This window comes from Nerophis ophidion, linkage group LG19 (assembly GCF_033978795.1).
Source record: "Nerophis ophidion isolate RoL-2023_Sa linkage group LG19, RoL_Noph_v1.0, whole genome shotgun sequence".
NCBI lineage: Eukaryota > Metazoa > Chordata > Actinopteri > Syngnathiformes > Syngnathidae > Nerophis > Nerophis ophidion.
The window spans coordinates 44,101,989-44,117,365 of NC_084629.1; the positions used below are offsets into that span (position 1 = coordinate 44,101,989).

The following is a 15,377-nucleotide window of genomic DNA, read 5'->3' on the forward strand; positions in this document are numbered from 1 at the left end:
AAATTAATGGGGAAATTGTCGCTTTTTCGGTCCGAATAGCTCTAGCTGCTGCTGGCTATTATTTTAAACAATGTGAGCTATAAGTAGTCTGCTTTAATCGCATAATCAAACAGTATTCTGGACATCTGTGTTGCTGAATCTTTTGCAATTTGTTCAATTAATAATGGAGAAGTCAAAGAGGAAAGATGTAGGTGGGAAGCTTTTAGCCTTTAGCCACACAAACACACGGTGTTTCCTTGTTTAAAATTCCCGAATGTGAAGCTTTACTATGGATCAGAGCGGTCAAGCGAACATGGATCCCGACCAAATGTCAACCGGCAGTTTTCGGTGAGAAAATCGTGGTAATAAGTCAGCTCTTACCGGAGACATCAGCGGAGCTTTGTCCTGCTGCAGCGCGTGACTTCCCTCACAGACACTGGGTCAACACACCCGTGGCCACACCCTTCCAACTTTCAGGATCTGTATAATCTCACTAAAACAAGATAAGGGATTTTCCAGAATTATCCTAGTAAATGTGTCTAATAACATCTGAATCGCTACCACTGCAATCGCCTTTTTTTTTCTAGTTCTTCACTCTAAATTTCCTCATCCACGAATCTTTCATCTTCGCTCAAATTAATGGGGAAATTGTCGCTTTTTCGGTCCAAATAGCTCTAGCTGCTGCTGGCTATTATTTTAAACAACGTGAGCTATCAGTAGTCTGCTTTAATCGCATAATCAAACAGTATTCTGGACATCTGTGTTGCTGAATCTTTTGCAATTTGTTCAATTAATAATGGAGAAGTCAAAGAAGAAAGATGTAGGTGGGAAGCTTTTAGCCTTTAGCCACACAAACACACGGTGTTTCCTTGTTTAAAATTCCCGAATGTGAAGCTTTACTATGGATCAGAGCGGTCAAGCGAACATGGATCCCGACCAAATGTCAACCGGCAGTTTTCGGTGAGAAAATCGTGGTAATAAGTCAGCTCTTACCGGAGACATCAGCGGAGCTTTGTCCTGCTGCAGCGCGTGACTTCCCTCACAGACACTGGGTCAACACACCCGTGGCCACACCCTTCCAACTTTCAGGATCTGTATAATCTCACTAAAACAAGATAAGGGATTTTCCAGAATTATCCTAGTAAATGTGTCTAATAACATCTGAATCGCTACCACTGCAATCGCCTTTTTTTTTCTAGTTCTTCACTCTAAATTTCCTCATCCACGAATCTTTCATCTTCGCTCAAATTAATGGGGAAATTGTCGCTTTTTCGGTCCAAATAGCTCTAGCTGCTGCTGGCTATTATTTTAAACAACGTGAGCTATCAGTAGTCTGCTTTAATCGCATAATCAAACAGTATTCTGGACATCTGTGTTGCTGAATCTTTTGCAATTTGTTCAATTAATAATGGAGAAGTCAAAGAAGAAAGATGTAGGTGGGAAGCTTTTAGCCTTTAGCCACACAAACACACGGTGTTTCCTTGTTTAAAATTCCCGAATGTGAAGCTTTACTATGGATCAGAGCGGTCAAGCGAACATGGATCCCGACCAAATGTCAACCGGCAGTTTTCGGTGAGAAAATCGTGGTAATAAGTCAGCTCTTACCGGAGACATCAGCGGAGCTTTGTCCTGCTGCAGCGCGTGACTTTCAGAGCGGTCAAGCGAACATGGATCCCGACCAAATGTCAACCGGCAGTTTTCGGTGAGAAAATCGTGGTAATAAGCCAGCTCTTACCGGAGACGTCAGCGGAGCTTTGTCCTGCTGCAGCGCGTGACTTCCCTCACAGACACTGGGTCAACACACCCGTGGCCACACCCTTCCGACTTTCAGGATCTGAATAATCTCACTAAAACAAGATAAGGGATTTTCCAGAATTATCCTAGTAAATGTGTCTAATAACATCTGAATCGCTACCACTGCAATCGCCTTTTTTTTCTAGTTCTTCACTCTAAATTTCCTCATCCACGAATCTTTCATCTTCGCTCAAATTAATGGTGAAATTGTCGCTTTCTCGGTCCGAATAGCTCTAGCTGCTGCTGGCTATTATTTTAAACAATGTGAGCTATAAGTAGTCTGCTTTAATCGCATAATCAAACAGTATTCTGGACATCTGTGTTGCTGAATCTTTTGCAATTTGTTCAATTAATAATGGAGAAGTCAAAGAAGAAAGATGTAGGTGGGAAGCTTTTAGCCTTTAGCCACACAAACACACGGTGTTTCCTTGTTTAAAATTCCCGAATGTGAAGCTTTACTATGGATCAGAGCGGTCAAGCGAACATGGATCCCGACCAAATGTCAACCGGCAGTTTTGGGTGAGAAAATCGTGGTAATAAGTCAGCTCTTACCGGAGACATCAGCGGAGCTTTGTCCTGCTGCAGCGCGTGACTTTCAGAGCGGTCAAGCGAACATGGATCCCGACCAAATGTCAACCGGCAGTTTTCGGTGAGAAAATCGTGGTAATAAGCCAGCTCTTACCGGAGACGTCAGCGGAGCTTTGTCCTGCTGCAGCGCGTGACTTCCCTCACAGACACTGGGTCAACACACCCGTGGCCACACCCTTCCAACTTTCAGGATCTGTATAATCTCACTAAAACAAGATAAGGGATTTTCCAGAATTATCCTAGTAAATGTGTCTAATAACATCTGAATCGCTACCACTGCAATCGCCTTTTTTTTCCCTAGTTCTTCACTCTAAATTTCCTCATCCACGAATTTTTCATCTTCGCTCAAATTAATGGGGAAATTGTCGCTTTTTCGGTCCGAATAGCTCTAGCTGCTGCTGGCTATTATTTTAAACAATGTGAGCTATAAGTAGTCTGCTTTAATCGCATGATCAAACAGTATTCTGGACATCTGTGTTGATGAATATTTTGCAATTTGTTCAATTAATAATGGAGAAGTCAAAGAAGAAAGATGTAGGTGGGAAGCTTTTAGCCTTTAGCCACACAAACACACGGTGTTTCATTGTTTCAAATTCCCGAATGTGAAGCTTTACTATGGATCAGAACGGTCAAGCGAACATGGATCCCGACCACATGTCAACCGGCAGGTTTCGGTGAGAAAATTGTGGTAATAAGTCAGCTCTTACCGTAGTTATGAGCGGAGCTTGCGTCCTCCTGCAGCTGAGGACTAATCAATCAATCAATCAATGTTTACTTATATAGCCCTAAATCACTAGTGTCTCAAAGGGCTGCACAAACCACAACACAAACCACTACGACATCCTCGGTAATACCTCCTCCCACCGGAGACACTGGCGGTCACCACACCCGTGGCTCCACCTATCCGGCTTTCAGGTGCTATATAATCTCACTAAAACACTAACAACACAATAAGCAGATAAGGGATTTTCCAGAATTATCCTAGTAAATGTGTCTAATAACATCTGAATCGCTCTCACTGCCCTTGCCTTTTTATTTATTTTTTTTTTCTTTTCTAGTCCTTCACTGTCAATATCTGTCACGCGTTCGGCGGCGCAGCCACTTCGAGGATGCACACACGACCAGTCAGCAGTATTGCAGCTATGAATTGATTTTAATATAATAAAACAAAAGAACACTGGTGCAACAAGGGAAAAACAAAGCGCTAAAACTTAGCAGGAAACAGAAGTACAACTTAACGACGTGCCGAACGCACGCGAAGCTAAGGCGGAAACTTAGCACAAAATAATCTATAATACAGAACACAAACCGTGACGTGTTGCGAAAAGCAAACAATGAGCCGAGGACGAACTGAGGAATCAGGTGGGCTTGAATACACAAATAATAATCAGAAACAGGTGTGTGACAGGAGCCCGTGAGGAGGAGCACAATACGTTGCCATGGTGATTAAAACAAACGAGGAAGTGCTCAAACGCAAAAGACATATAAACGACAAAACAATATCCTAATCCACAAATCTTTCATCCTCGCTCAAATTAATGGGGAAAATTGTCGCTTTCTCGGTCTGAATCGCTCTAGCTGCTGGTGGCCATGATTGTAAACAATGTTCAGATGTGAGGAGCTCCACAACCAGTGACGTCACGCGCACATCGTCTGCTACTTCCGGTACAGGCAAGGCTTTTTTTATTAGCGACCAAAAGTTGCGAACTTTATCATCGATGTTCTCTACTAAATCCTTTCAGCAAAAATATGGCAATATCGCGAAATGATCAAGTATGACACATAGAATGGATCTGCTATCCCCGTTTAAATAAGAAAATCTCATTTCGGTAGGTCTTTAAAAATAATAAGATGCTTATTATACTCTAAAAATGTTGGTCTTACTTATAAATGCACGCATTTAGTTGTACTCAGTGTTGAATAATATTTTATGGCTCTCACGGAAATACATTTAAAATTATTTGGCATTCCTGGCTCTCGCAACCAAAAAGGTTTCCGACCCCTGCTCTAGGATACCAAAACATTTTGGACAATTCCATGCTCCCAACCTTGTGGGAACAGTTTAGAGCGGGCCCCTTCCTCTCCCAACATGACTGTGCACAAAGCAAGGTCCAAAAAGACATGGATGACAGGGTCTGGTGTGGAGGAACTTGACTGGCCTGCACAGAGTCCTGACCTGAATCCGATAGAACATCTTTGGGATGAATTAGAACGGAGACTGAGAGCCAGGCCTTCTCTGACCAACATCATCGTGTGACCTCAACAATGTGCTTTTGGAAGAATGGTGGAAAATTCCTACAAACACACACTGCAACCTTGTGGACAGCCTTCCCAGAAGAGTTGAAGCTATAATAGCTGCAAAAAGTGGACCGACATCATATTGAACCCTATGGGTTGTCACGCCTATGGATCATGTTTTGTTTTTGTCATGTTTGGTTATTTTTTGGACACTTGTTTCCTGCTTTGGCACTTCCTGGTTTTCTTTATCTCCATATCAACTTATTAATTTTCACCTGGTCCTCATGTCACGCCCCTGTCCTCAGCCCTCACACCTGGTTGTAATGATCTTAGTTATTATTTAAGCCACAGTTACCTGATAGTCAGTCTGGCAACTTCCTGCCTTGCACCTACACCTGGTTGTAATGATCTTAGTTATTATTTAAGCCACACTTGCCTGATATTCAGTCTAGCAACTTCCTGCCTTGCACCTAAACCTGGTTGTAATGATCTTAGTTATTATTTAAGCCACAGTTACCTGATATTCAGTCTAGCAACTTCCTGCCTTGCACCTACACCTGGTTGTAATGATCTTAGTTATTATTTAAGCCACACTTACCTGATATTCAGTCTAGCAACTTCCTGCCTTGCACCTACACCTGGTTGTAATGATCTTAGTTATTATTTAAGCCACAGTTACCTGATATTCAGTTTAGCAACTTCCTGCCTTGCACCTACACCTGGTTGTAATGATCTTAGTTATTATTTAAGCCACAGTTACCTGATATTCAGTCTAGCAACTTCCTGCCTTGCACCTACCTATCCCTCAACTCCTTCATGCCATACATGCAAGGCTTTTTTATTAGTGTTAGTTTTGTTCCCTCAGCCAAGTATGTGTCTCCGCCTTGTGCGCGCCTTTTGTTCACACTTTTTACAGTAAATACTAAATCATGCAAGGCTTTTTTATTAGCGACCAAAAGCGACCTAAAGTTGCGAACTTTATCGTGTTCCCTTAGCCAAGTATGTGTCTCCGCCTTGTGCGCGCCTTTTGTTTACACTTTTTACAGTAAATACTAAATCATGCAAGGCTTTTTTAGTAGCGACCAAAAGTTACGAACTTTATTGTGTTCCCTTAGCCAAGTATGTGTCTCCGCCTTGTGCGCGCCTTTTGTTTACACTTTTTACAGTGAATACTAAATCATGCAAGGCTTTTTTATTAGCGACCAAAAGCTGCGAACTTTATTGTGTTCCCTTAGCCAAGTATGTGTCTCCGCCTTGTGCGCGCCTTTTGTTTACACTTTTTACAGTGAATACTAAATCATGCAAGGCTTTTTTCTTAGCGACCAAAAGCGACCAAAAGTTGCAAACTTTATCGTGTTCCCTTAGCCAAGTATGTGTCTCCGCCTTGTGCGCGCCTTTTGTTTACACTTTTTACAGTGAATACTAAATCATGCAAGGCTTTTTTATTAGCGACCAAAAGTTGCGAACTTTATCGTGTTCCCTTAGCCAAGTATGTGTCTCCGCCTTGTGCGCGCCTTTTGTTTACACTTTTTACAGTAAACACTAAATCATGCAAGGCTTTTTTATTAGCGACCAAAAGTTGCGAACTTTATTGTGTTCCCTTAGCCAAGTATGTGTCTCCGCCTTGTGCGCGCCTTTTGTTTACACTTTTTACAGTAAATACTAAATCATGCAAGGCTTTTTTATTAGCGACCAAAAGCGACCAAAAGTTGCGAACTTTATCGTGTTCCCTTAGCCAAGTATGTGTCTCCGCCTTGTGCGCGCCTTTTGTTTACACTTTTTACAGTAAACACTAAATCATGCAAGGCTTTTTTATTAGCGACCAAAAGCTGCGAACTTTATTGTGTTCCCTTAGCCAAGTATGTGTCTCCGCCTTGTGCGCGCCTTTTGTTTACACTTTTTACAGTAAATACTAAATCATGCAAGGCTTTTTTATTAGCGACCCAGAGTTGCAAACTTTGTCGTGTTCCCTTAGCCAAGTATGTGTCTCCGCCTTGTGCGCGCCTTTTGTTTACACTTTTTACAGTGAATACAAAATCATGCAACGCTTTTTTATTAGCGACCAAAAGTTGCAAACTTTATCGTGTTCCCTTAGCCAAGTGTGTGTCTCCGCCTTGTGCGCGCCCTTTGTTTACAGTTTTTACAGTAAATACTAAATCATGCAAGGCTTTTTTATTAGCGACCAAAAGCGACCTAAAGTTGCGAACTTTATCGTGTTCCCTTAGCCAAGTGTGTCTCCGCCTTGTGCGCGCCTTTTGTTTACACTTTTTACAGTGAATACTAAATCATGCAAGGCTTTTTTATTAGTGACCAAAAGCGACCAAAAGTTGCGAACTTTATCGTGTTCTCTTAGCCTAGTATGTGTCTCCGCCTTGTGCGCGCCTTTTGTTTACACTTTTTACAGTAAATACTAAATCATGCAAGGCTTTTTTATTAGCGACCAAAAGTTGCGAACTTTATCGTGTTCCCTTGGAAAAGTATGTGTCTCCGCCTTGTGCGCGCCTTTTGTTTACACTTTTTACAGTAAATACTAAATCATGCATGCAAGGCTTTTTTATTAGCGACCAAAAGCGACCAAAAGTTGCGAACTTTATCGTGTTCCCTTAGCCAAGTGCGCCTTTTGTTTACACTTTTTACAGTAAATACTAAATCATGCATGCAAGGCTTTTTTATTAGCGACCAAAAGTTGCGAACTTTATCGTGTTCCCTTAGCCAAGTATGTGTCTCCGCCTTGTGCGCGCCTTTTGTTTACACTTTTCACAGTAAATACTAAATCATGCATGCAAGGCTTTTTTATTAGCGACCAAAAGCGACCAAAAGTTGCGAACTTTATCGTGTTCCCTTAGCCAAGTATGTGTCTCCGCCTTGTGCGCGCCCTTTGTTTACACTTTTTACAGTAAATACTAAATCATGCAAGGCTTTTTTATTAGCGACCAAAAGCGACCTAAAGTTGCGAACTTTATCGTGTTCCCTTAGCCAAGTGTGTGTCTCCGCCTTGTGCGCGCCTTTTGTTTACACTTTTTACAGTGAATACTAAATCATGCAAGGCTTTTTTACTAGTGACCAAAAGCGACCAAAAGTTGCGAACTTTATCGTGTTCTCTTAGCCTAGTATGTGTCTCCGCCTTGTGCACGCCTTTTGTTTACACTTTTTACAGTAAATACTAAATCATGCAAGGCTTTTTTATTCGCAACCAAAAGTTGCGAACTTTATCGTGTTCCCTTAGCCAAGTATGTGTCTCCGCCTTGTGCGCGCCTTTTGTTTACACTTTTTACAGTAAATACTAAATCATGCAAGGCTTTTTTCTTAGCGACCAAAAGCGACCAAAAGTTGCGAACTTTATCGTGTTCCCTTAGCCAAGTATGTGTCTCCGCCTTGTGCGCGCCTTTTGTTTACACTTTTTACAGTAAATACTAAATCATGCAAAGCTTTTTTATTAGCGACCCAGAGTTGCAAACTTTGTCGTGTTCCCTTAGCCAAGTATGTGTCTCCGCCTTGTGCGCGCCTTTTGTTTACACTTTTTACAGTGAATACTAAATCATGCAAGGCTTTTTTATTAGCGACCCAAAGCGACCAAAAGTTGCGAACTTTATCGTGTTCCCTTCGCCAAGTATGTGTCTGCGCCTTGTGCGCACCTTTTGTTTACACTTTTTACAGTAAACACTAAATCTAAATTAGTCAAACCTAATTTGCAGCACCACAGATCCAGACAAAGTAGCGTCTTACCTTCCCGTAGTCAGTGGTGAGGACTATGGATGCATCATCGCAGGAGCTGACAGTGGAGGGCAGGAGCTGTTCTTTATGCCTCAGCCACACACGGGAGCCCTGCAACGGAGAGAGCAGACATCAAGCATCTTAAAAACAAGGCTCGTTGCAAAGTTGCTGTCTGGTTTGGAAGGAACTTGTTCGCGGTTTCTTTACATTACTTTCTACTTTGTCAATAACCCGCTCTGCCGTAGAGTCATGCTCTTGTGTACATAGCTCAACTTCGACAGCATCTTCTCACTGTCATTTTTTTTCGTACCGCTATTTTTTAGCCCTTCCATAGCGAATCTACTGACAGATATAAGTTAGAACTAGGGCCGGGGGATTATGGCATTTGATTAATATTTCGATATTTTTAGGCCATGTCACGATACAGCATATATATCTCCATATTTTTGCCTTAGCCTTGATTAAACACTTGACACATATAACCACAGCAGTATGATGATTCTATGTGTCTACATTAAAACATTCTTCTTCATACTGCATTAATATATGCTACTTTTAAACTTTCATGCACAGAGGGATTTATTAAACAGTTATTAAGCAGTGGCACAAACATTCATGTCATTTCCAAAACAGAAAGTGCAAGATTGGCAGAGACATTTTAAAACAAGCTTTTAGTGCACTTTTGTGCATGATGTCACTAAGATGACATATCAAAGCAACACTATATTAAAGTGCACTTTTTGTACAGAACGCCACTACAATAGTTTAAAACAAATAAAGTGCACTTTTGTGCATGATGTCACTAAGATGACATATCAAAACAACATGAAATCAAAGTGCACTTTTTGTACAGAACGACATTACAATAGTTTAAAACAAATAAAGTGCAATTTTGTGCATGATGTCACTAAGATGACGTATCAAAACAACACTATATTAAAGTGCACTTTTTGTACAGAACGCCATTACAATAGTTTAAAACAAATAAAGTGCACTTTTGTGCATGATGTCACTAAGATGACATATCAAAGCAACACTATATTAAAGTGCACTTTTTGTACAGAACGCCATTACAATAGTTTAAAACAAATAAAGTGCACTTTTGTGCATGATGTCACTAAGATGACATATCAAAGCAACACTATATTAAAGTGCACTTTTTGTACAGAACGCCATTACAATAGTTTAAAACACATAAAGTGCACTTTTTGTGCATGATGTCACTAAGATGACATATCAAAACAACATGAAATCAAAGTGCACTTTTTGTACAGAACGACATTACAATAGTTTAAAACAAATGAAGTGCAATTTTGTGCATAATGTCACTAAGATGACGTATCAAAACAACACTATATTAAAGTGCACTTTTTGTACAGAACGCCATTACAATAGTTTAAAACACATAAAGTGCACTTTTTGTGCATGATGTCACTAAGATGACATATCAAAGCAACACTATATTAAAGTGCACTTTTTGTACAGAACGTCATTACAATAGTTTAAAACAAATAAAGTGCACTTTTGTGCATGATGTCACTAAGATGACATATCAAAGCAACACTATATTAAAGTGCACTTTTTGTACAGAACGCCATTACAATAGTTTAAAACATATAAAGTGCACTTTTGTGCATGATGTCACTAAGATGACAAATCAAAACAACACAAAATTAAAGTGCACTTTTTGTACAGAATGCCATTATAATGGTTTAAAACAAATAAAGTGCACTTTTGTGCATGATGTCACTAAGATGACATATCAAAGCAACACTATATTAAAGTGCACTTTTTGTACAGAACGCCACTACAATAGTTTAAAACAAATAAAGTGCACTTTTGTGCATGATGTCACTAAGATGACATATCAAAACAACATGAAATCAAAGTGCACTTTTTGTACAGAACGCCATTACAATAGTTTAAAACAAATAAAGTGCAATTTTGTGCATGATGTCACTAAGATGACGTATCAAAACAACACTATATTAAAGTGCACTTTTTGTACAGAACGCCATTACAATAGTTTAAAACACATAAAGTGCACTTTTTGTGCATGATGTCACTAAGATGACATATCAAAACAACATGAAATCAAAGTGCACTTTTTGTACAGAACGACATTACAATAGTTTAAAACAAATAAAGTGCAATTTTGTGCATAATGTCACTAAGATGACGTATCAAAACAACACTATATTAAAGTGCACTTTTTGTACAGAACGCCATTACAATAGTTTAAAACACATAAAGTGCACTTTTTGTGCATGATGTCACTAAGATGACATATCAAAGCAACACTATATTAAAGTGCACTTTTTGTACAGAACGTCATTACAATAGTTTAAAACAAATAAAGTGCACTTTTGTGCATGATGTCACTAAGATGACATATCAAAGCAACACTATATTAAAGTGCACTTTTTGTACAGAACGCCATTACAATAGTTTAAAACAAATAAAGTGCACTTTTGTGCATGATGTCACTAAGATGACATATCAAAGCAACACTATATTAAAGTGCACTTTTTGTACAGAACGTCATTACAATAGTTTAAAACAAATAAAGTGCACTTTTGTGCATGATGTCACTAAGATGACATATCAAAGCAACACTATATTAAAGTGCACTTTTTGTACAGAACGCCATTACAATAGTTTAAAACAAATAAAGTGCACTTTTGTGCATGATGTCACACAAGATATTTCAATAAGTGTCAAATTAAAATGAGCTGCATAATAGGAAATCAAATAGTGTATATACTTTGCTATCTGGTAGGTTCCTGCGGACGTTATCTCCTTCTGTTGTTGACTATTTTTTTTAACACGTGTCATGTCTTGTGATCCTGTTTTGTTTAGTAATGTTCTGTTACTTCAAGACTCCATTAATTCCTGTTTTTACGCTCCCATGTCAACTTATTAGTTTCACTTGTCTCACCTCTTTGTAATCACAGAGACTATTTAAGCCTGTCGTTTTCAGTTGGTCATGCTGGCGTCCAGGAAGGATGAGATCACCTACCTAGGTTCCTTTCTAGAGGCTAATCTTTCCTGTGATAAAATGGCAACCGAGGTGATCAAAAAGGTCAACCAAAGAACGAGATTCCTCCACAGAATCTCCTCCCTGGTCAACAAAAGCACCTTGAGGATTCTAGCGGGAACTCTCATTCAACCCTTCTTCGATTACGCTTGCACCTCCTGGTACCCCAGCACCTCCAAAATCCTCAAATCTAGACTCCAAACATCCCAGAATAAGCTAGTCCGGTTACTTTTAGACCTCCACCCCAGATCCCACCTCAATCCAACCCACTTCTCCAAAGTGGGCTGACTCAGGGTGGAGGACAGAGTAAAACAACTTGCACTGAGCCTGGTCTATAAAATCCGCTACACCTCCTTGATCCCGAAGTACATGTCAAACTACTTCCTTAACGTAAATGACCGCCATAACCACAACACCAGGGGGAGCTCCACAAACCACATTAAACCCAGATTCCGATCTAACAAAGGTCTTAACTCGTTCTCTTTCTTTGCCACATCAATGTGGAATGCACTCCCAACAGGTATAAAAGTAAGTGCATCTCTATATTCCTTCAAAACCGCTCTAAAACAACACCTCCAGGCAACTTCAACACTTTACTAATACCCTCCTCCATTCACATCCCATCTCCCCGGATTATAAACAACTCAAATGTACTTAATGTATATACTTGTTCTTATGCTATCTGAACTCAATATCCTACTAAGTCAGACCTACACTGTTTCAATGTCCACATTTCTCTGTTGATGCAATTGTTGATGACTGAAGTTCTGATATCAACCAAAGCTCCTCATCCCACCCCCCGGATTGTAAATAATGTAAATAACTCAATGTATATACTATGATGATTAACTTGTGTGATGACTGTATTATGTTGATAGTATATATTTGTACCATGAATTGATTAAAGTGGCTTAAACAAGTTGAAAAACTTATTGGGGTGTTCAATTGTACGGAATATGTACTGTACTGTGCAATCTACTAATAAAAGTATCAATCAATCAATCAATCACTCTAGTTCACGCTGCTTGTTTCATGCAATGTCATAGTCCATGCTGCCCTGCTCCTGCAAGTAAGTTTTTGTTTATTAATGCCACAGTTAGTCTCTCTTGTTTCATGCCCATAATTTACGTCTTAGTGTTAGTTTTGTTCCCTTAGCCAAGTGTGTGTCTCCCCCTTGTGCGCACCTTTTGTTTACACTTTTTACAGTAAATATTAAATCATGTATTTAACTTCACGCCATGTCCGGTCCAGTTCTGTTGCATCTCGGAAAAACTATCCACGCAGAAAACTGCGCCAAAGTCGTAGTTATTGACAAGTTATTATCGGTGTTGATTTGGAAATTGTGGTTTCAGCATTTTGTTGGTGTGGCACCCAACAGAGATGTTGACATGCGGAGTTTCAAGAACTCCTTATTCTCTAGCGAGTGACTTTTCTAATGATGCTACACATTAGCGGTGGTGCTACTTTTTGTCGCAACGCTTTGCTTCATACTTGTCAAATTACGGTTGTCTGTTCGACATCTTCCCGCTTGAAGCCAAACCAACGCCAGACGATGAACCCCATGCTGTTTTTCTATAAGTAAACATTGATTGAATGAAACGATTTATTCCTCATGAATCCTACAGAAGTAAACAGAAAAGCGTAAGGATTGCACAGGAAGCTATGGCAAAGCTAACGGAAAACACAGAAAACCCGAGCAAAGAAGCAAGGAATCGTCAAACGTAACTGTTGCTTAAAGCAAACAAGACAGCCAGACAGTGTGCGGCGAAAAACAGGAATAAGTAGCTCTCTGTTTAGTGCCAGGAAGCAGGTGAGCGTCCCTGACACTAATCAGAGGCAGGTGAAACTAATTTAGCATCCATGACAACTAAAACATAAATCCAGGGGTGATGAAAACAGTACTGAGGGAGTCAAAACTAAACAAAACATAATCCGGGCTACGGATCATGACAAATAAAACAACGTTTTGGCGTTGCTTCCCTATGTGTGGCTGCCATCTACTGGTCATATTTATCATTACACCATATACCAACACAATTAATTGATTGATTGAAACTTTATTAATAGATTGCACAGTACAGTACATATTCCGTACAATTGACCACTAAATGGTAAATGTCAAGGTTTGTTGGTGACGAACCCCAAGATGCCGAGGAGGAGGCAGGTATTGAGTGAGAAAACATGATTTAATCAAAACCAAACAAAAGGGTACTAACAAAAGGCGCGCAGGAGGCTGATAAAAAACTAAAAGAGCTAGCATGGGAGCTAGAAAACAAATGGAGCTTAGCATGAAAGCTAGCAAAAACAAAAGGGCCTAGCATGGAAGCTAGCAGGTAGCGAGCAGGAAAATAGAAGTCGTTACTTGTCTCAGGAAAACAAATTTGAAGCAGGGAACAAAAGACAGTAAGCCACAAACAGCTACCGAAATATAGCTTACTGTTACGCTGCAATGACACGACACGACATGACACAACACAACAATAATCCAGCCCTGACTGGAGGAGAAAACAGGTCTAAATAGGACCGGGCTGATTGACACCAGGTCTTAGAGATGCGCGGTTTGCGGTCTCATCCGCGGAGTCCGCGGGTAAACCGCGGGTCGGGCGGTTGACATGACGAAAAAATAGATTTTGATTAGATTCGGGCGGGTGGCGGTTGAACCATCCGGGGACATTTGATATACATGGTTCTGGGATCGGTATTCTTTGTCACTCGAAGAGCCATTTAAGACCTGTGTCATAAAGCGAAGAAGTCAATAGGAGACGCTATTATTCTCTTGAATGACTGCCGGCAGTCACCCAGATATTAAATATTAGTGCGTGCTATGAAGACATTAGCTTTGTCGCCTTCTACAAGATGTACGATCTGCTTGTCAGTCCAGCATCATGTTGTGTGAGGCAACACACACACGACTGCAAGCCATACTGGGTGACACAGAGTACACTAATGGTTGTGATATAAACAATCTTAACACTCTTAGTAATATGCGCCACGCTGTGAAGCCACACCAATTAAGAACGAAAAACAAATTTCGGGAGAACATCCTCACAGTAACACATCATAAACGCAACACAACAAATACCCAGAATCCTTTGTATTCATGAGACCTCCTGACTGTTTTATACACCCCGCTAGCAGCAAACCCCCCCCCCTTGCGTCGGTAAGGTGGGCGGGGTTGGGGGTGCGGGGGTGTAAAATATAATCAGGAAGTGTCATGAATACAAAGGATTATGGGTATTTCTTGTGTTGCGTTTATGTTGTGTTACTGTGAGGATGTTCTCCCGAAATGTGTTTGTCAATCTTGTATTGTGTGGCTTCACAGCGTGGCGCATATTAGTAAGTGTTAAAGTTGTTTATATCACAACCATCAGTGTACTCTGTATCACCCAGTATGCCTTTCAATCTTGTACGTGTGACCGCGGAAACTGCACACAACATGTTGCCGGACCAACAATCGGGTCGTACATGTTGTTGAAAGTGTCAAAGGCAATGGCTACACAGCACGCCCTTATACTTGTCATCAGGATGAACGTTATTGAATAGTCGCGAGAACGCTAGCGGCTCCAATTGACTACAGTTCTAAATAGCTCTGGGAGTGGTAAAGGCGGCCAACCTCTGATGTAATTCAGCGGGCGGGTACGGTCCCGATAAAAAGTTGGTTCGGGTGGGCGGTGGGTGGATGACGATTTTGGTGATGCGGATGCGGATGATATAATTGCCTATCCGCGCATCTCTACCAGGTGTGACCAGGTGCCAATCAGCCGCAGCTGAGGGGACACAGCACTCAGGGAAACTGACAAAATAAGAACCCTGACAGGAAATACTACACACAGAGGAAACAAAGACAAATGCAGAGGAAAAAACTAAAACATAGCCAAACTGTCAGGGACAGGCCTGACATTAACACCCAAATAAGTTCTTCAACTTGTTTAAGTCGGGGCCCACGTTAATCAATTCATGGTAATTGCTTTGAGCTCGGTAAGCACAACCAGTATCAATAAAAACATTTTGCACACCTAATTATAGG

The 15,377-nt window shown here is 40.6% G+C and overlaps 1 protein-coding gene across 1 annotated transcript in view; it reads right to left on the reverse strand.

Moving 5' to 3' along the window:
* The window catches only part of myo10l3 (myosin X, like 3), a 289,395-nt gene that overhangs the window by 201,042 nt on the left and 72,976 nt on the right, over window positions 1-15,377 (reverse strand). The window contains exon 2 of the mRNA XM_061880088.1: window positions 8,326-8,424. Within this exon, the coding sequence (XP_061736072.1) occupies window positions 8,326-8,424 (99 nt within the window). The remainder of the gene's footprint in view (window positions 1-8,325; window positions 8,425-15,377) is intronic.